This window comes from Nanorana parkeri, unplaced genomic scaffold, assembly GCF_000935625.1.
Source record: "Nanorana parkeri isolate BGI_ZX_2015 unplaced genomic scaffold, ASM93562v1 scaffold523, whole genome shotgun sequence".
Lineage (NCBI taxonomy): Eukaryota > Metazoa > Chordata > Amphibia > Anura > Dicroglossidae > Nanorana > Nanorana parkeri.
The window spans coordinates 902,971-925,518 of record NW_017306791.1 but is presented as its reverse complement, the minus strand read 5'-3'; the positions used below and the strand labels follow the sequence as shown (position 1 = coordinate 925,518).

Genomic DNA, 22,548 nt, shown 5'->3' with positions numbered 1-22,548 from the left:
TCCTTTGAAGTTCTGATCCGAGTTCTAGAATGAAGGGGCAATGAGGATGTTTACTATATACAGACAATTGTTTAGTTGGATGTGTGGAATAATTGTTGGCTCAGAAAATGAAGGCTCGTTGTTCAAAGTAAAAAGGAGCCCAATGACACATTGCAGACAGAACCAAAGACCGGTACACAGAAATTAAATTTACAGGTAGGCAGTAGTGTCTGTTACAACTACATGACATACGCGTTTCATTTGATTTTTTTTTTGTCAGGAGTTTACTTTTAAAAAGGTAAAGGTATAGTCCCAAAATAGTCTAATCCTACTTGGTGCCCCTTCTGTTTTGAAGGTGGGATCCCAATTCTTGGTGTGCAGCTTTAAGGGTCAGTTTTCCAGTTGTACTGTTAGCCCACAAAAGATGTGGTTTCCAATTGAATATGTGGCCAGTCTGATTCTAGGACCCAACATAAACATTATACGGTTCATTTTAAAATAAATTAAAATATAAAGATATACATAAAAAAACAAAACAAAGCCCAAGCCAACCATTTTTCTTCATCTGCATGTTTGTAATTCTATACAAAACACATAAAATAATTGTTTATCCGATGTAATATACCCTCAGGACTGGAAGTGAGCAGATTACTGGTAGCATAACATGCGCTTATTATGTAAACCTATCTGGATCCCAAATTTCTACAGGGTACCTAAACAAAAATGTCATACTACAGCTTACCAGTCCTTGGATGTGGCAGCTGCATTTGTTTGATTTTTTTAGGATAAGAACATTTTCAGCAAGTACAGAACAAAGGCAGACATGTTTAAAGACTATCCCGTGTGACATCCATGGCTGCCTCCGTTGACACAATGGAGAAATGAGCGCAGCCACAAAGGGACGGGAAGTGAGTTATTTGCAGCATTACCTGCAAGAAAGCGTATGCGTTCACCACACCCAGGGACTGGTAAGCTGAAATAGATTAGAATATATATATATATATATATATTCATATTCATTCTAATGTTTCATTATGGTTTTGAATTATACTTTAATTAGAAGTCAGACATGGCCATTCTGCAAAAACGCTGCATCACTGATAACAGGGCTTTATCCATATTGGAAACGTAGGAGTAATTCAACAGCTTTCAAAGCATCTCAGGAGGTCCAACTTTCCAACTGTTGTATGATCATTCATAACAAGATATTCGACAGCCCAAAGGATGCCTGGTCAGAGAACACCAAGAGTAAGGGTACATGAGAGCATGTAATGCCTTCCATCTGGTCAGACAAGAGGATCTTCCCATAGAGCACTGCTTCACGCAATAGGTTTTCCCAGACGCAGCTAACTACCCAATTATTCCTTTAGACTGAAATTGTAAACAGAATCCATATAAAAAAAATAAAATAATCAATGGCATCAAATGTTCTCATGTTATGTTGACTTGAGGAAACCAGAACAACTGCCTCTCTTGACTGTCCCATTGGAGTAATAGTAAATTTAATCAGCAGGGAAATTGTGGTTGGCTGTCAATCAAGCGGATCTTTTACATTTTGTGAGTCACTCTGCCTGAGCAAAGACGTAGATCAGGAACATCAGACAAGTCCAAGGTTCTTGTCTGCCGGCTTGATCCAAGTCATGGACTCAGCCAGGCAACTTTTGTAGTCTCTCTCATAAACAGTTTCCTTTAAGCTTCCCATTACACAAGGGAGACTATAAAAAGGTTGTGTTCCAGGTTGCTGTGCCACCAGTGAGCAAACAAAATGGACCGTGTCTGCCTTTACAGACCAGTATTTGCATAGTGTAGAAGGCCAAAAAGTAGGATGAAGCACTTCTACATTTTACGGCTGTTAGGCGATTGGACATGGACTGCTCATGATGGGATTAAAAGATCTCATAGTGGTATGAGCATCTGGATCCAATCAGGAGCTCTGATTTATGGCCAGCATGACACCCAATGACAAGGCAAACCTATAATATAGTTAAACATTTTGGCCAGTGTGTCCTGTTTCGACACGGAGTAGAACATTTTCGAATTTACATGACTGGCACAGTTTTGTGTACAATGATCAGTTGACTTGCATAACTTTAAAAAAAATAACATTTAGTAATAAATAAAAAAATAAATATATATGTCATAGTTATCCCTGACCGTATTCATCACGTTGGTGCTGTGGGCACTCAGCATTCTCTAGGTTTCTATCTGCAGCAAGGCCAGCTCTGGGTTTGGTGCTACAACTAGGGATCATTGTACCCAATGAAGGACACGGCTGACCATGTACCGATATCGGCGCAGGATTCATGAATCTGAAGGGCAGCACCAGTCCCCAAGTATTCACACAACCACCAAGGCAGCCAAGGAGAGATGAAACAGAACCAAAGTGCCCAACATGTACACAGGCCCTCATGGATAAGACACACAGAGTGCATACACGGTGGCATAAAAGAGCTGAACTTTACATGAAGAGCAGAACTCGGAGATGTATACACTGCATGCATTCTAAATGTCTCCTCTTTCCTACGTCTTGACAGCAGCGGAAGATAATTAAATCTGCAGTTATTTTGCCTAAAATTTTAGAGAACCTACGACAACCACAGACAAAACGAGTTTCTAGGAGAGATTGGAGCCACTATTTTACCGATGTTTGTCTCCTTTGGGACTTAGCTAAAGCAGCCTTTCTCAACCAGGGTTCCACAGCACCCTGGGTTGTCTTCTGGCATCCCATAGTGCAGCTATTTTGTGTGGAGTTCCCCCGCCAGAGCCCTATAAGGTGAAGGGTCCGGTATGGATTTTGGAGGGACCACACATTGTTTTTACATTTCAGACTCAAGATTTTGCATCCTTTTAAAAGGGTGTCCTGACTGAAAAAAGGTTGAGAAATGCTGCTTTCCCAAGCTTCCAATTGTCATCTGAACATTTCCTCCCATGGGGAGATTTGACCTCTGCCCTCATTCCAGTGAGCGTTGTAACACTTTACAACAGGTCTCCAGGCCACAAAGCAAGAGTGGAGCTTTCGCATGAAGACACAACAATGAAAAGCTGGCAGAGGCCCTAACCCTTTCTTACCACCAAAAAGCAGAGGCTACTTGCACCTTGAGCCCAATCTAGCCCAACCAAACACTCAAACAATACAGACCAACCCACACTAAGAGTGGATGAGCTGCCCACTGGTGCTGGAGATGGCAAAAGCCTCAGACCCATATACAAAGAAAAAAGAAACACCACTGTGATACCATCTTCCACAAAATATACATAGCAAATTAGAAGTTCAACTACAAAATGTTCAAGAACCAAGATGCCCTTCATCCAAGGCACTGCATACGCTACCTACAACTTTATTTTCATGAAAACAAGGAATATATATTAAGCATATCACTCCTCACGGTTACCTGATGGTGGTCACATGACATAGAATGTATTTACAATTATATACAAAGACATTTTATAAGATACTTATCAACCAGATTCCAGTTTTATACAACAGCCTTCATATGTCAGAACATTGAAAGCTGGTTTGTGTTTGAGTTACCGTGCATTGATCCAACTCAAGGACCGCAATTGTTCACCCGTTTGTGGTGGCTAGAAAAATCAGCCCTCCAAAGTAAACAATAGATGTTGTACTTAACAGGATGTACTGGATAAAAACTCTTACGGAGGAAGTCTTTTACAGTCTATCACAAGTGGGATTTTATTATTCTTTGCATAATGATGCCATTATATTGGACCTGATGTGCAAGAAAAGGGATGGCACATTGTCTGTGCAGCATTAATGCTGTAGAGGTACACTTGTAAAAGCTTTTCTGGGGTTATAAGAGGACGAATGCACTAGTTCAGCCCCACAGCCCCCTAATAGAAACCACTTACCTCAACATGACCTCCGCAGCCTCTTCCCCCAGGTACTAAGCTTCAGTACTGGCTCTCAAGACTTGAATAGGGTTATATCCTGACACTGCGGACACTCGGCGTATAGTCCCAATTAAAGTGGAACTAAACTGAAAAGGACAATTGTGCTAAGACTATGGGGACTCACTGAGCAGGTTCAGCCAATGCCAACAATGATTTTCCCCAGGAAGAGGAAGAAAGAAAAAAAAAAAAAAAGAAGAAACACCGGCAGAGGAGGCCCCAGTTGTAGTGCTGGGGTAATGAACCATCTGTTCCTAGGTTAGCTTATGTCAAGATAGCTATTTTTACTAAATGTGCACTTGGCCTTTAAAAGCCTGGTGCAGCACTTTCAGCTGGTAATGCCAGTCAACACTTAAGGCAAAGTTCATCGTTTGCATAAAATGGTCCATGCAGACAAGGGGCCCCAGTAGAATTAAATCCCCTGTGCAGTTTTTCACTAGATTATTTATTGTCATAGCAGTAGGCCTCTCTGGCACCTATGAAGCCTGACCATAATGGTCCTGTAGTGTTGTGATCCCTACGTCCTGGATAGCTTCCAACGAGATGTTACACGTAACCCAGCACCACAGGAGCGAGCGTGCTTCCATGTCCAAAAGCCACACATGCCCGGCTCAGCTTAGCATTGCTGGGATAAGAAAAGAGTGCACACTGTCAATGTGTGGCTTTTGAACACAAGCATGTGATGCTGGGCTTGAGTACCCAACATCTAGTGTGTCTTGAAAACTAGCCAGGACGTGGGGACCAAAACAGTGCAGGGCCATTTTGAGCCAGGCTTCATGGGTGCCAGAGTGGCCTACTGCTATGGCAATTACTTTGAACAATATTTTGGATTTGCAGCAGAAACTTCTGCATGAGCTTCTCTGCCGTGTACAGCAGCTCATCGAAATGAATGAGCTGCCTTATGCCGACAACAGCCCAACACATTACCGGCCAGTGTGTATGCAACCTTATGTCTATTAGCTGTACGCTGTGGACGAGTTGGATGTATATAATGCAATTGCCATTACACAGGTAATATGAATAATATGCTGATGTGTACACACATGGAAAGCGGTTTCCCAGCACCAGTAAAGAAAGCAAAACTCTAATGGGAGCTACAAGCCACACAATCTATACATCATTTATGACCCGCAATGGTTTCCAGACTGCCAAAGGCCTCAGGTGAATCCAACTCTACATTTGACCCTCCGTAACTCCACCAATAACCCAATCCAACAGTTCTCTATAACAAAGGCCAAATGCAGAGGAAAATCAAAGAACTCTCAACCGCTTGTGGCACCTAGAATGGTAAAAAGGAAAAAATGTCACTCATCTGTTGCTAAATATTCAATTCACAATTAGAGAGCTGCTCCTTCCAAACATCAAGAGCACATGTGTAGGACACGCTGTTTAGTTCAGGTAAAGACTCAACCACAAGCACTCTCCAGGGGAGCAGACGTGATCAGAAACCACCCGCTGATTGGTTAAACATATTCATTGTTCTGACTGCACACAGATCTAGTTTCAGATTACCACCATGTAAGATATATTGTGGATGGACTGCTTGGGTAAACCCTCACAGTTGCTGGTCCTTGCTGTTGATCTGGGAGATAAAATCAAATACAAAATGTGACTTGCTTGGGCATCTTTAAAGGTAGACACAAACACACGCCACACTGATTGTACCATTTCTTTAAAGAGGTGTGGTCAAAAAGAAAAGGCAAGCAGAGGGCAAAATCAGCTAACCCCAGTCTCCAGTAATGCCTATAGGCTTTCTACAGCTGATCCTTTACCCATTACCGGTTTACTATGCCTTGTTCTGCACTGTGCGGGGACAACTACCTTGGTAGAGGCAGGTTTCCGTTTCTTCTGTTTATGTCAAACCTGCCACCCCTCATCCCTGATGACTGGTGGGGTAACATTTAAGGAAAAGCAGGAGAGGTGCATAAAGTTCAGATTTATAGAGTGAAGCAGGGAGATCCTTGCACTGCAGGTCCTCAGGTACATATAACTCCAGCAAGGAGGAGAACAGTAAGCAGCACTCTCGCTGATATACAGCTATGAGGCTCAGGGCATAGGAGTGCATAGACACAAGACACGCAATGCTATTTTTCAGGGGAAGTTCCAGGCAAAAGGTCCATTTTTTTTTTTTGTAGGATACTGCCTAGACACGGTAATCTAGTATTTCCCTTTAAGGAAGCAAATGTTTTTTTAAGTTCAGGTCCACATTAACAATTGCCAACAACTACGTAGTCCAATGGCCTACCTAAGCAATTGTACGATCAACAGTGTGTTGTCAGCTTTTGTCTCATAACCAATCTGTGAGTACATTCTGGTCACAATGGTCTAGCATGCAACTCTACCCAGTCTGATCACTCTGCTGGCCTTATTCAATAAGTGTAGGAGAAGTGGAAGAGTCTTGCATATCAACCAACCAGATCTTCCCCATCTCAAGAAAGAGCTACAGACACCTGGAATGCAATTAGCTGCTGAAGCAAACACCCCAATTTTCATATTCCTCCATTCTACAGCGCACATCAGAAATGCCGTCCAAAAATATAGATTTCATTTCATAAACTTGAAAACTTTGCCAAACTCAAAACACAGCACAAGATTCCCATTCCTCTTCCAGAGAAAACCCCCTTCAATGCACTACATGAAAACAATATCTCCATATTATCCATATTTATAAAACAATCGTAATAAAAAAAACTGCACATATAATACAAGTTCACTCGATAGAGTATGAAGTCTTATTTATATTATAGAAGTATTTATAATTATTAGAAAAAAAGAAGTCAAGAGGCATCTCGAGATATCCAGCCACTTTCTGTGAGGAAGTTTAAAATCCTTTTCTTTAGGACTTTATCTAAGTAGCTAGGCAGGCGGCTCTTCGAGGGAATTCCCTGTCTTTTCTGCAGATGGTCCTTAATGATAATTGTTTTGACAGTCAAGTAACGAGTAGGACTTAAGTTTAGAGAGCTGCAAAGCACTTTCTCTCTGTCCGATAGCAGCTCAAAGCCAGGGAGGTTTTCAATAGCAGCAAACTCTCCATCTTTCCCGTCTTCCCGGCCCCTCTTGGAGCTTGCAGTGTTTTTATTCTCTTTCCTCTTTTCCCGCTTGTGGCGAGCCGCTTCGTACTCGGCGGACTCCTCCATCTTGGTGATGCCATTCCGCCGGTACCTCTGCAGCTCCCGTAGCTTAGCCCTCAGCATGCGCTCCTTGTGCATGTTCTCAAAGAAGTCCTCTATCTCCTTGCTAGACATGAACTGATAGAGCGGCCGCAGTTTTAGCCGCAGTTCTTTTTCCTCTTTAGAGATTTTTCTTTTCACTAGCTTGTCTTTGTCCTTTTTATCTTTCTCCAAAAAAGCCGGCACCAAGTTATACTCTCGAGCTATGTTCTTCCTCCGCTGTCTCTCCTTTAATTTCCGCACGTACATATCTACACAGCATTCTTTAAGTTCTACCTCCACGTCGTCGTCATCGTAGTTCACAGAGAGGCCGCTGATGAGGGTTTCGCATTCCTGGTCATACTCTATCTCGTAGTCATCGCGGAGAGGCATGTAGCCCAGCTGCTGCTGTTCCTGGACGGTGATGTCTAAGGGAGGCAGTGGTGTTGTCAGGCTAGGAGACAGTGGGCCTCCTGTGGGACAGGTGTGATCAGTTACTCTGTTGGGAATGCTGTCTGGAATGCATGCTTTCCCAAGGTTTCCATGTATATACATGCTGACATAGTGCTCCATCACTTCCTGGGGAGTCCGGTTGGCACCCACATGAGCGGCCATATCCTCCTGAGAACAAACAAAACAAAAGTAAATATAGTGGATAGTCTTTTTACATATGGAGGGGAATTTATCAAAATCTCAGAGAAGGGAAGTCCTAGCTCCTTCAGATGTCCATACACAATCACAAGTAAAATGAGTGTGCTTCAGGTAAAATGGTGTGATAAAATAAGAAATGAGTAAAGGTCTTATGGATCCTTCAGAACCAGAGAAAGGAAACACTGACTAAATTAACAAAATCTAGGTCATCAGTTGTTACACTAACTAGCCCCACTCACTATAATAATAATAATAATAATAATAAGCCTATATTGAGGCATGGAAGGAGTCCAATATTCTCAAAAAAAGGTACCTGTATCTAAAAATATTTGTAAACACTATTGATTATTGGGCCATTCTCAGCTATACGCTGCACAGTAATGACCATGCAGGCTTAGTGCATTGTGGAAGAATTCATTTTCAATGGCACCCCAACATAGTAAAAGAAATACACCCGAGTTGCTGCACAGCACAATGTTTGTTGTAGTGTGCTGCATATGAAGAAAAGGTGCGTGTCCGATATAAGGTACATTGTTGTGCATTGGCAGCTCATTGAAATGAATGGCTGGCCCGGCAAGTTGCAGGCCCACTATTCCTTTCCTTGCTTCATTACATGGAGTCCCCTGGCCTGGAAATAAGTTTCAGGGCTTGTTCACACCAAATGCAGACCAGATCTGCAATGAGTTTCTGCACACGCAGTGCAGTGGGTTGTGTCGCGTTTTTGATGCGTTCCGGTTTTTTTTTTAGTTTAAAATGGGCTTTCAGTGCGCTCCAGGGCGCTTGCATGCTTTTTTGATGAGTTTGCATGCGTTCCAGAGCAGGTAAAATAGGGCTTGCTGCAGTCTTTTTTTTACATGCTCTGGAACTGAATTCTGAGGTGTGAACTAGAGCCCAAAATACCATTGGAATACATTGGACGCAGTTTTGATCCGGTCTGTAACTGCTCTGCTCCTGGAACGCGCTTGGTGTGAACAAGGCCTAAATCAGGTAAATGAGAACGGATCTGCAAACCTGTTTTGAATAAGTGATAAATGTAAAGCAGATCACTATAAAGTCACTTTTTACAGCGGTAGATTCCTTTTAACCTTACTCACCAGAAATCCTCTTTCGTATCTGGCACAGTGGCCACATTTGGGCCTTTATTTCATGTCCAACTTAGAGGTATGTGATGCACGGAAGATGTGTTATCATTGGTACTTTAGTACTAGTCAGAGCTCCTCTTCAGCTATAACAGAACTAATGAAGCTCTGTCCTGCCTCCCCATACAGAAGCAGATCACTATTAGCAGGAGTGCTGGGGGGGGATCCAAAACTCCATTAAATAAACCAAAACATTGAAATATGATAAATCAGTTAAGAATTCCCTGTCCCAATAGCTTGATACGGGTGCTTTGGATCACATTTACATGAACTGGAACCGTGGAATTCAGAAGTCTAACAAATGCAAAAATGTCACCAACGAGCCATTTCCTGTCCACGTGAATCTCACAATCTCAGCTAAACATTATGGACCAAGATTCCTGTGTGTTACGATGTAATGTACTAACAATACAAATTGACAGGAACTAACTATTGTGTGACCCTCTGGATGTATTGGGGACCCAACATAGAGGAAGAAAGGAACTGCAGCTCTAAATCTGTGCTCACACCTTTGGGTTTAAATGACAGGTAGATGGGCAGGTGGGCCATGCAACACACCCTTAATCTAATCTATAGACAGAAGGCATTAGTCACACATTTTACCACGAGCCAGCTGTCATACAGTGCTATGGCTCACTTCTCTTCTTTGCCCCAGCTTCCACCAATTACTTTAAGACCTCCAGCCAGCTAGGCCTTTGTCTTATGAATAGCTTCATCTGAATGGAGAAGTCCATTTATAACAAAAAGGGTCAACACCTCAAGCCGGCCCAAGGATGATAAGCTGTTGATTTTAGAGCAGGTGGCTCCACAAAAGAGTAAAAAGTGATGCTGCTGAGAGATCTTATTAAAGGCAAACAGAATAAAGATCTCCAGTCACCTCACATATTGTTGACCCGTGTGTATTAGCCGTCTACTACTGACTGTGATACAGCACTACCTACACTATGAATGCTGCAAATCCATTCACGGCAGATGACAACTACCTCCAAAGCCGGGCTAGGCCACTGTAACACTCCAGCTGTGCTGACACTACAAATCCCATCATGTCTCTTCCTCTGGTAGTCATGCCTGAAACTGTCAGTTTTGCAATGCCTCATGGGACTTGAAGTTCCACAACAGCTGGAGAGCCAAGGTTGCCTACCCCAACTCTAAGGGTTCATTACGCCAGATGCTGCGCTAATCACACAGCGTCTGGTGTACAGTGCCCTGGCACCGTGCTGAAGCACTGATCCCAGCGCATCGCACTGTGTACTTTTTTTTTTCAGCACACACCACTGCGTTCCTACAACAACATGGTGGTGTGAATGGACACCATCCATGACTATGTAAATTGCCTTGTCTTACGTTGGGGCTGCTCTAGAAACAACGGCTAGCGCAGCTCCAACGCAGACGGTGTGAATGGGCCCTGAAGGTATGTACAGAAATGAGATGGTTCCCATGTTGGGTATCAGACACCCAGAACTGACAGCTCTATGGGCAATAAGAAACTATATAAATACTGGATCTGTGTGGTGCTGAGGCATCCGAAGTTACACCCTACATCTGCAGTTTCACTTTCTCAGAGAATGTTAATGTAGGACTGGACAAGTCCCGGGAGCCAGGTAGCCAATCCTCCTTAAATATTAAAGCTGGTGCCCAACTTCTAAGGTTTTCTCTAGATGTCAATGGAGCTGGCTCCTTGAAAAGTCTCACTGGCTCCTGAATTGGGTAAACAAGCTCCCGAATTCTCTTGTTTAGGAGGAATGCAGACAGCTGCACTTTTCTCTTCAGTCCTGGGTTGCTAGGACCATTGGCATCCTAGCAACCAATGACATTGGGGTCCTCCTTTTATGCAGTCATTGGTTGCTAGGACTGCTGGGTGATCCTAACAACCAGTGACAAAGTCTTCCTGCCCCCAGCTTTACCCAGTCCTCCTCTGTCCTCCCCCCAAAAAAAAAAAAAAAAAAATTGTTTTGCAGAAAACAACTGCAGCAAATCGATCTGGCTATAAGAAATGTGCACAATGCTGTGTAAAGTTTTCCTCCACATCCCCCCAAAAAAAAAAAAAAAAAAAGTGCCAATATTTACTATTAGGGCCCGTTTTCACAGGTTCCATGTGATTAAAGGAGAACTATGGGGTCAGTGTTTTTCCCCATAGTTCTCCTAAGGGTAACCGGATGACACAAACTAGCGTCCTCCCGTCACCCTAGGCTCAGTATACCGCAAGCTACAGCTTGCGGTATACTGAGACGCCGCAGCTGGGTGGATCCAGACAGTATTGTCGGGATCCGCCCCAGCGTCTCAGAGGCAGAGCCAGCTGTGCCCACCCCCTCCCCTATCCGTTCCGCCAGTCAGCGCTGGAGGATCGGACAGGGGAGGGGGGAATCCCTGCAGGGAGCCATGAGTGACAGTCACGGCTCTCTGCAGGGATAGATCGAGAAGTGAACAAGCGACGTTATGTGTTCGCTCACTTACCGATCTACTGAGCCGACCTGTGACAGTTTCGTCGGCTCAGATTGAGTCCGAGTGAAAATCACTCCCCTCATAGTTCTCCTTTAAGGCAAGGTACTGTTCTACGCACCTTCACAGTGTGGAAGTTGCCACACTATTCATTTGAATGGCACCCCAAAAGCACTTCCCATCTGTGAAGAGATCGACCTCGCCGCAATATGTGGTGCCGCAATACCGTGCGTTGCGATTGGAAAAAAAAAAAAAGATGTGCATGCACCACTTTTTTCAGTCTCACCACAAGTGTGCCATTTCCTTTCCAACGGCAGCCCACCGCCGCGCCATTTCCTTTCCAACGGCAGCCCACCGCCGCGCCATTTCCTTTCCAACGGCAGCCCACCGCAGCGCCATTTCCTTTCCAACGGCAGCCCACCGCAGCGCCATTTCCTTTCCAACGGCAGCCCACCGCAGCGCCATTTCCTTTCCAACGGCAGCCCACCGCAGCGCCATTTCCTTTCCAACGGCAGCCCACCGCAGCGCCATTTCCTTTCCAACGGCAGCCCACCGCAGCGCCATTTCCTTTCCAACGGCAGCCCACCGCAGCGCCATTTCCTTTCCAACGGCAGCCCACCGCAGCGCCATTTCCTTTCCAACGGCAGCCCACCGCAGCGCCATTTCCTTTCCAACGGCAGCCCACCGCAGCGCCATTTCCTTTCCAACGGCAGCCCACCGCCGCGCCATTTCCTTTCCAACGGCAGCCCACCGCCGTGCCATTTCATTTTCAAGGGTAGCCCAACACTGTGCCATTTCCTTTCCAACGGCAGCCCATCGCAGCGCCATTTCATTTTCAATGGTAGCCCATGGCCGTGCCATTTATTTCTATGGCAGCCCAATGCACCAAGACAGGACATCTATTGACCTGTGTTGCAGCACGCCACAATGCATAGTAGCGCACCACAACACACTACAGTGCATCACTGTGCACTGCGTCAGAAAGATAGAGATCCGGCACCCTAGCATCCCATTGATTTGAATGGACAGCTTGACGCAACACGATGGCCCTTTTCCACCTTTCCAGGGTGGTGCACTGCGGGAACGTACATTACACGCTAGCGAGTTGATGTTCCATTCGTTTTGAGGACAACAGAACTCGAATGCACATGCATTGCTGCATACAAAAAACACACAGTAACACTAACATGGGTTGCATTACAAAAAAAATGGTGCATGGTTAAATTTGGACCTTTCGGCCCATTCATATGACCCAACTTAACGCATGTTAACATGCAAAGAAAAATGCACAGGCCCTAGTGCAACACTAGCAGTTCTTATTTCAGACACTGATATAAAACAGAGAGCTACAAGTGGCTGACAATTCTCCCTTTACTGTCACAGGAAGTCCCCCCTCCCCCCGCTGCAAGGAATGCTGGGAATTGCAGTTCTCCCAGGACACTAGCACACCAAGCTCACCCAATTGCCGAAGCCGAACTGTTCGATGGCATCGAGCAGCAGCTGCTCTTCCCTGCTCGTCCAGCCTCCCTCCGCCTCGGGGCCCCATAGCGTAAATCGTCCGCCGTCCACTAGTTGGTACCCGTGCCACCGCCGGTGATTGCCGATCTCCGCTCCCGCCGAGAAGCAGTCGGTGCACAGCTCGATGTCCTGGCATTCCGTGCAGCGGAGACGCAGGTTGGTCACGTCGGCCAGGCAGTAGACGCAGTACTTCTTGCCCAGGTCCGCCATCTTGGCCGCCGAGCTGTTGTTGGAACTCGACCCACTAAGCCCCGCCCAGCGCTTCCTCGGTTCGCCGTGCGCGTGCGCCTGAGGCGGGAGCGCGGCGACCTGGCGTATGATAGGCCGTGTTTGCGCGGCCGCGCTGAGATTGGGAGAGGGAGGGAAAGGGTGGGCGGTGACGCCACTCGTAGTCTTTCGCTAGTGCCGGGTGCTGACCCCGCCCGCCGTCTCCATGGTGACGCTACAGACGCCTGAATACAGAAGCGGTGAGCTTGGGCGAGAGCTATGCAGACACCAGAACCCGGTACCGGCTCGGAGAGAAATGAGGCACAGGCTGGCACAGAACCTGGTACCAGTCATGAGGCTAAGAGAGAGCATGGTGACACTGACAGAGGACCTGCCACCGGTGAGGAGACTGGAAGGCAGCCTTATATTGCTGAAGAGCCTGGCACCACCAGCCAGGAGACTGACAGAATGCATGCCACCACTCAGGACGGTGGCACCAGTGAAGTGATTGCTGGAGAACCTGGTACCACCATTCAGGAGCCTGACAGAATGCATGCCACCAGTCAGGAGAGTGGCACCAACCAAGTGACTGCTGCAGAAACTGGTACCACCAATCAAGATGCCCACAAAGAGCATGCCACCAGTCAGGAGAGTGGCACCACTGAAGTGACTGCTGCAGAAACTGGTACCACCAATCAAGTGAGACCCGGAGAGCATCCTACAAATCTGGATAGCGGCTCCACCGAAGTAATTGCCGGAGAACCAGGAACCACCAATCAAGTGAGCCCTGGAGAGCATCCTACAAATCTGGATAGTGGCTCCACCGAAGTAACTGCTGGAGAACCTGGTACCACCAATCTAGAGACCCATGGAGAACAAACCTCCAATCAGGAGACAGATAGACAGTCTGACACCACAGAGGCGATCACTGGAGAGGCCGGTACCACTGATCAAGAGCCTGCCACCAATGGACTAATGGAAGCAGAGGAGGGTGAAGAAGAGGGAAGGAGTGACATAGATCAGGAGAACAGTTCGACAGAACAGCAGAAGGTAGAACTGACCAGTGCCGAGCCCTCTACTGAACTTGATACGCCCCTCGAAGAAAAGGAGGAGAGGAAAGTGACTGATGATGCAGACAATGAGGTCACAGCGAGGTATCAAGAAACACCTAGTGAGCTTCCTGAGGAGCAGGAGGGCCCCCAATCTCAACTAGAAGCACGGGAGCAAAATGAAGCTGAGCCCGAGCAATGGGGGCAAGACACTGAGCCCCAAGACAGCTCAGGTGAGACCCATGAAGATGAACAGGTCCGAGAAGCTCTGATCCAACAGTACCAAGCACTGGCTTCAGAAAAGGAGAAGGTCCAGCAGCAGAATTCTCAGCTCCAACACAAGCTCTACGAGTACTTCCGGCGAAAGAAAGGAGAAGAAACTCGGCCAGAGATCGAGAAGCAAGTTTCCGACCAAGAACAGCGCTACCTGAAGTACCTGGCCACGCTGGAAGACATGAGGAAGAAATTCAAAGCGGACACCATTCTGCACGAGGGACAGATTGAAAAGCTCAGGGTTCAGTGCCAGGAAGTGGTAGGCCAAGTGGATAAAGAGTGGGCCGCTTTCCAAGAGCAGAAGAAGAAGATCGCTTTATACATAGTTAACCGAGGTGCCGGAAAGCGCGCGGCATCTTCCTTCACCCAAGAAGTGGAAGAACTCCAAGGCAAGGAAGAGCGCAAGGAGAAGGAAGTAATACAGGTCCGACTTGAGAACATCAAACTCAAGAACCAGATCCACCGCCACGAATCTACCTTGCGCTCCAAAGAAGAGCTAGCCGAAGGTTTGCACCTCATCGACTTTGAGCAGCTTAAAATCGAAAATCAGACCTACAACGAGAAGGTGGAGGAGAGAAACGAGGAGCTCCTGAAACTGAGAAAGAAAATTACCAACACCGTGCAGGTGCTCACTCACCTGAAAGAGAAGCTGCAGTTTGTGCAGGCCGAAAACCAAGAGCAGAAGGACAGACTTATGGAAATCGAGGCTTTAGTGGCTCACGGGAGGGACATTTTAACCAGAACGAAGCAGGCCAGAGACAACTTGAGGACGGACAACCTGAATCTGAAGCAGAAATGTGGGCTGCTCGGAAACAAGACTCTACTTCGAGACTTTGAGGAGAAAGTTGATGCCACCGAGGAGCTCCATCAGAAACTGGAGAGCCTGAAGCGTCGCCATGCTGAGCTAACACTGTCCAGCAAAGGGCTGATGAAAAAAATCGAGGACACCAAGTTCGTTATAGAAAGTTAATATTTCCAGTGGATCATTTTGCAGATCCATAGTAAATAAAGGTCTACGCTGAAGAAGGTAAAGAGGAATCTGACTAGCAAACAATCGCATTGTGTGACTTCGTCCTAAAGCAGAACTCCGGGTAAAAATGTTATTAACCCTTGTAGCAGAAGAAACAAAAATGGGAGAGGAAGCGCCACAGCCAAACCTATGGCAGGGTGGATGTCCACTTTGTGGAAAACTCAGTCGGGTAGGTATTGTTTTGGAACGCTGGTGTTACGGATGGGCGGGTTGATGAACCTATCCAAAACAATACCTTCCACGAGGTGGACGTCCACCCTGTCATAGGTCTTTGCTTGGCCGTGGCGCTTCCCCTCCCATTTTTGTTTCTTCTGCTACACTAGTCGGACACCCCGGTCCGCACTAACAGGAAGCACAACGCCAATCGATCCTCATTTCCCCTGCGTCAACAACCGCCCCCCCCACCCAGAGAGCGCTTTACTATTGGACTGCTCCTCTAACCCTTGTAGTGGGGCTACCTCCGCTCTGCAAGGGTTAAGTGCTCGTTTTTCCTAGGGTCAAAAATAAAAAAGCTCTGCGCACCCAATTCTCTGAGCCAGCCGGCTCTTAGACCGGTCCCTGGTGCATCTCTCCCCCTCACATTCTATACACTGTGTATAGGACATGAGGACGCTGAGAGATATACCTTCGCTGCAGCAGAGGAGGAGACAGGCTGGAGGGACCCTAGGCAAAAAACGAGCACTTAACCCTAGCAGTGCCGGGGTATTCCCACTGCAAGGGTTAATTACATTATTACCTGGAGTTCTGCTTTCATTTCTATCCGAGTGGTGTGCTTTGCTGCTCCTCACCTCCACTTGGGCACGTTACTGAATAATCCCATAAATGTAACAAAACATCTTTTAGTAACTATGACTTGGCTTTGGGTGCGCTTCATTGTGCTATTAAAAAAGGAAAAGGATATATACCGGCCTATGTGATTTGTACTAACATGCACTTATATATGATTTATACATACATGATGTTCAGCTCATGTATGTGATTGACATCTCTGCTGCAATGCATAGTCAGCAAAATGACTCTGGGTCAACTTCCTGCCCATTGGACAGAGGTTGTGTTCAATCATTCCATTCACAGAACCAGTGAGCAGGCCAGAGCTGCCTGGCTGTGAAGTGTGGTAGGGGGTGGGTAAATCACAAGGCTGGCTGAACACAATCTGTTGACTGGTAACACAAATCATATTTAAACTGTGTAGCTAGCTTTGGCTTTACTGCAATGAGAGCAACATCTAAAGATTGATTGGTGTTTGACTTTGTGACAGACTGACCTTAAAGGAGAACTATGGGGTTAAGTCTTTTCCCCATAGTTCTCCTTAGGGTAACGGGAGGACACAAACTAGCGTCCTCCCGTCACCCTAAGCTCAGTATACCGCGAGCTACAGCTCGTGGTATACTGAGACGCCGGAGCGGATCCCGACATCGATGTCGAGATCCGCCCAGCTGCGTGAGTGACAGCTGGCTCTGCCTATCTAGAGGCAGAGCCAGCTGTACCCGCCCCATCCCCCGTCCGTTCCGCCAGTCAGCGCTGGAGGATCGGGGAGGGGGGAATCCAGCGGTGAGAGGTGAGCGAACCGGGTATGTGTTCGCTCACCTCCCGATCTTCTGAGCCGACCTGTGACAGTCTCATTGTCACAGGTCGGCTAGAACTATGAGGTGAGTGGAAATCACTCATCTCATAGTTCTCCTTTAAAGCTAAACACCAAGAGGGCTATTCACAGAAGGGTGAGGGGTTTGGAGAAGGGAACAATCTAGGACAACATAGCGGATATGGAAAAATTCCCCAATTCAGCTCACTTTCCAGTTCAGCTTTATTGTCCTAGATTGTTCTCTCCTCCGTCCTGCTCCAAACTCTTCACCCTTTTGTGAATCACCCTGTTAGAGGGGAATTTGTCAAACATTTACAGAGCGAACAGAACATCACCTCCTGTTCATTCATGATTGTGGACATAGCAAATATACTAATGATCAGCAACACTCAGAAGGGAATTTATCAAAACTGGAGCAGACAAAACCTGGAGCAGTTGCCCATGGCAACCAATCAGCTTCTCTCTCCAGTTTGGTCAGTTAAGATTTGAAAAGGAAAGAGAGAAGCTGATTGGTTGCCAGGCACAGCTGCTCCAGATTTGATCAATTCCCCACTCAGTATAGATGATTCCTGTTCATTGATAACGGAGGCTGCAGAATAACACATTGTGGACTCTGTGTCCTCATTCTCTTTTTCTATTGTAAAAGGGAAATGTCAGGGGTCTGTTTAGACCCCCACTATTTCCTCGAAGCCCCCAACAGTAAAGTCAAAAATACAAATATTTAATATAATAAATAATAAAATATTTAAAAAATGAAAAAGGTTAGAAAAAAAAATATATTTTCGGATCCGGTTTCAAAATGTCACGTTGGTGCACCTCGAGTTAGAACTTTTCTTTTTGTAGCCTTTTCAATAAGGAGTTCTATGTGAAGGGTTCTTTCAGAGGGCCGTACAGCTCACATGCCAGCGTATTTCTCTTGCCGGGAGTGACAAGTGCATTGTACAGCTGTGTACAGCCGGCGTGTACAAATCAATGACAGGCTGGCTGAAGACACGGCTGTACAGGTATGTAGATCCCTCCGTGTATATGCAGCACAGTGGCGTAGTGGTTGGTCATTGTGCCTTTCAGCACTGGGGTTCCCGGTTAGTACTGTGAGGGACCTGTTTCGCCAGGTCCCCGACGGAAATGGTCCATTGGCCTTCGGGTTGGTGGTCCGACAGTCTCAACCCGTCAGGAGCCTTGCGCCCCGGGGGGTCGGGAAAGTAGGTCCCTTCTTTGGAAGGACCTTGCACCCTTGTGCACGTTTTTGTGTGCTGTGATTTCACGGTTCACTTTTTTTGTTCACAGGGGGAAGTTTGTTTTGATGCACGTCCACGGTCTTCGATAAAAAAAAAAAATGCATGTGAGATAGGGATCTTAGATTGTAAGCTCCTTGAGGGCAGGGACTGATGTCAATGTGCGACTATGTAAATTGCTGGCACTATATACATACCTGTAATAAATACTCTTTGTACAGGCGGACAGCACATGGTTGTACGGTGCTGTTACACCAACAGGACTGGAGCCATTACGTCTGATTATTGCCTCCGGGTGTTTGGTGGAGACATAATGGTGTCCTATTGCTATGGAGTCCCCGGAACATACCATGTGGTGTATTGAGCGCAACTTGGCCTTTCAATGGTGGTTCTCGGAATCAGCACTGGAGGGAAAGCAGGAATGTAAACCGAACATGACGTGCCTGCATCCCTTTGCTTCAGTTACAAGTGTCCGGACTTCTCACTGAACACACTGAACATCTGAACACTGGCACGATGGTTTATGGGATTCTCTTTCAGTTGGCATTTTGATATCACCTTCTACTGTCATGTTCACCTTAGCAAAGTTTGCACCGCTCCAAGCTCGCTCCTGTGATGGACTACAGTCTCATGTTTAGTTTACTCATTTGTATTGACATTGTAGTCCAGGACAGGAGCGAGCTTGGAGCGGTGACTACTTTACAACACACACAGGGACCATGGGGAACAAAAGTAGCCACCCTCCAGAAGGAAGGACAGAGTCAGCACCAATTCAGAGATGATTTGAGGATCTACAGCCCAGTGATACATAAATAAGGTCCAGTATTGTTAATAGTTCGGGTACTTGAACGCATCTTTAAGATGTAACCACTTGCCTGAATACATAATAAACATCACCCCATTCTGGGTGGCAGACCACACTTCCTCTTCTACCTTATACCAGTTTTATTCTTTTAATACAGTATAACGTTAAAATATAATGTACTGCTCCTTTAAAACACAGGGCAGACAGTAATAACAGAACATTACAAGACGTCATGAACACAAAGGTTTGCTGTATACAGAGGTTAGTGGAACATCACAGCTAGGTAACCAGTATACATTTCATCATGACCAACAGCTGCTCCGGGTGTCAGTGGGAGATTTAGTCTTTACACCACGTCTTGCAAAGCAAGTTCCACTTATTATATTATAGTCCTCTCTCCCATAATACATAGCCACATGAAAATAAAAAACAAAAAATGTAATAGCTTTCCTCATGCTCCTGCCTGCGGCACCTAGGTGAGACATCATCATCCTTCCAGTGAGCTCCCGTTGATGGCAGAATATCCCAAATCTTGTAAGAAGATGCTCTGTGCTGGAGTGCCATCTTGCCTTACTGAGCTGGAAGACGGGCTCGGCCATACCTGCCTCTGAGGGAGAAGTCCTTCCTTTGTGAATGGGAACAGGTGGTACATCTCCTATCCTAACAAACATGTAGGTCTCATTCAGGTGATTCTTGGGAGCTTAAGTTTTAAGTCCCGATCTGGCCCTTCGTCTAGTAAAGTGGCTGCTCCAACAAACCCAAGTGCTCTTCCAGGGTTTTCTCATATGCCTGCCCCAAGTGTTTCTCAGTCTTGTATCTCTTTGCAGAGGACTTCTTTAAAAAGTGGCCCTAGTACAGCAGGCTGCTGAGGTTTCCATCCTGATTGTCACTCTGGATTCCATGTTTGTTATGTTGGTTAATCTTGCAGCCTTGATGACCATGCAGGTTCTCTGACCTAAATTCTCACACACCTACCCTTTCAAGGTCATAGTGTTTGGTGCTACCTTGGAGGGGTGCCTGGCAGTCCTAGCAACCACTGACTGCAGAGGAGGACCCCATGAGGTCATTGGTTGCTAGGACCAGCCGGTAGCCCTAGCACTAAATGACTGCAAAGGAGGAGGACCCCAAGGTCATTGGTTGCTAGAACAACCCAGCAGCCCTAGCAAATGACTACAGAGGTGAGGGACCCCGAAGGTCATTGATTGCTAGGACCAGCCAGCAGCCCTAGCAATAAATGACTGCAGAGGAGGGGGACCCCGATGGTCATTGGTTGCTAGGACCAGCCAGCAGCCCTAGCAATAAATGACTGCAGAGGAGGGGGACCCCGATGGTCATTGGTTGCTAGGACCAGCTGGCAGCCCTAGCAATAAATGACTGCAGAGGAGGAGGACCCCTGACTTCATTGGTTGGTAGGATACTAGCAACCAATGACTGAAGAGCACCGTGGTCCGGACATGGACTGATCACCAGCCTGCGCTATGGCTTGGAGTGGAGTGGATGCAGAAGCCTTGGAGGCACGCACATTCACTGCCAGCCAGCTATGACTGAGCGCAGGTCAGACAGGACCAGATACAGCCTGCGAGCCATTAAATGGCCAGGTCTGTCCTAAAGGTGAAGGTCCATGTAGTCTTTCATAGGGAGTTTGGACATTCTCATATCTCATAGAAAGCAAACACAGAGGATGTACTGCCAGAAATAAATACAGAGGCAGAAAAGGTTTTGCTACAGTGATTCTTTTAATGACTAAAATATTAAGAAAAGTTTCAGATCTTTAAAGCTCCTTCTTCAGGTGTTATGACAGATAAAAAAAACTAAAATGGCAAAATGCAGATATTACAATCTCCAAATATCTGTGTACCAAATGGGAATTCCGGTTATTGGCCCCATGAAGGTGCCGTATATTAGAACAGATAGAAGGGAAGACAAGTGGAAGGGTAAATGTCTGCTAAAAGGTTGATGTTAAAGCTACAGCCAAGATTCCCATTAGGACCTCTATAACACTTCCAGGCTGGAGGAGTCTGACCTTGTATGATTTCTCCCAGCTCAGTCCCCTCCCTCCCTCCCTCCGTCCGTGTATGTCACTTCTACCCCACGCTTCTGTGTGCAGTACAAACAGCTACAGACCCCGACAGTTCACTCCTCTTCATTCCCGACCCCCCTCTGCAAAGAAGACGGACAGCTCCCATCTTGCTGTCCCTGTACTTTGCCCATGTGGGACTTGTGTAGCCAGAGAAAAGAGTTAAAGGAGAGAGCACAGATTTCATTGGCTGACCAAAGTAGTTAAAGAAGAACTAGGGGCAGAATTATTCTTAACCCTTGCAGTGGGACAACCTGGTCCCTGCGACCTCTCTCCCCCTCGGCTCTGGCGGTCTAAGGTCCTGCAAGTCATCTCGTCCTAAACAGTGTATTGGACGTGAGGATGCCGAGGGACAAACTGCTTCTGCACATGCGTCTGGACCCGTTTTCCATGTAACTGGGAAGCGTGCGCACGTCAGTCACACAGGAAATGACACTGCTCCATCTAATATATTGGCCTATTTAAACCAGGTTGCCATATCCTTAGTTGCTGGATGATCTTCAGCTAGTTCCCTGTACTTCTGCTGGATTCCTGTTTCCTGTACATGACCCGAATTGCTCCTGACCACCCCTGATTGCCGCCTGCCTCCTGACCTCGGCCTGTTCACTGGACTTCTCTCTGCCTTCTGCTTTATATCTTACTGCCCGACTGCCTTTGACTCCTCGGCTTCCACCTGACTCCGCTCCTGTCTCCTGCACACTGCTGCCCGCTCGGTTTGACCTCGGCTCTACTTGACCTACTCCAGTTCCAGATCCTGGACATTTAGTACTGCACAGTGTCCGCATCATCCTTGGCACTCGTGTTGTCTCTCCACCCTGTTCCCATCATCCCCCGGGTCGAGGGACGCGAGCTGCAAGTGAAGCCTCCTCAACCATCGGTCTCCAACCAGGTACGTGACAATAACTCTCTTCAATGGTCTATAGCGATACACCTGCTGGGCGGTGCAGTATACATGTCGTTTTACAGGGGTCACACTGGTGACAAAGCAGCTCCACATCTCTACTATGCTGCATTTAAAAAAAAAAACACAATTGATACACAAAAGGAACTTATAAGATCCAATGTTTACAAAAGTAAAACAATATCTAGAATAAGATAAAGAGCAAGTTCTTATTCCACAATAGTGGACTAGTTCCTGTTTTATTGTGTGCCTTCAGCTTTAAATATTTTTTGGGGCCTTAGATGCAGATCACAAAGTCTGTATAGTGTGCTACAGGCACCTGTGCTCCGGACTTCCCTTTCCTGTTACAGAGTATATTATATAGAAGGTGCCGGATAGTCACTGCAATTCATTATAAACTACAATAAAAAGTCTAGCGCGTCTTCCCATCAGCACGACCACGATCATGTATAGTCACCAGTTTGAGGTGAAGTCACACTTTGTCAGGGGGTGGTTACACATGAAACTGATCAAGTAGCTATGTCCATTCTTGGACTCAGATGGAGTGTAAAGTGATCCTGGGGTTTGCTTCTGGTTCTTGCTGAATTATAATGACTGACAGCAGTTTA

At 46.5% G+C, this 22,548-nt stretch overlaps 2 protein-coding genes across 2 annotated transcripts; one reads left to right on the top strand and one right to left on the bottom strand.

Annotated features, from left to right (window-relative positions):
• Positions 1 to 6,582: 6,582 nt before the first annotated feature.
• Positions 6,583 to 13,288, bottom strand: TADA2B (transcriptional adaptor 2B). Its single transcript, XM_018561423.1, has 2 exons — positions 12,722 to 13,288; positions 6,583 to 7,655 (listed from the first exon to the last, which is right to left on the bottom strand). The coding sequence occupies exons 1-2, from the start codon at positions 12,989 to 12,991 to the stop codon at positions 6,663 to 6,665; spliced, it is 1,263 nt and encodes a 420-aa protein (XP_018416925.1). The 5' UTR covers positions 12,992 to 13,288; the 3' UTR covers positions 6,583 to 6,662.
• On the top strand, positions 13,268 to 15,338 carry CCDC96 (coiled-coil domain containing 96). Its single transcript, XM_018561417.1, has one exon. It carries the CDS (start codon positions 13,268 to 13,270, stop codon positions 15,278 to 15,280), a length of 2,013 nt encoding a protein of 670 aa, XP_018416919.1. The 3' UTR covers positions 15,281 to 15,338.
• Positions 15,339 to 22,548: the final 7,210 nt, after the last annotated feature.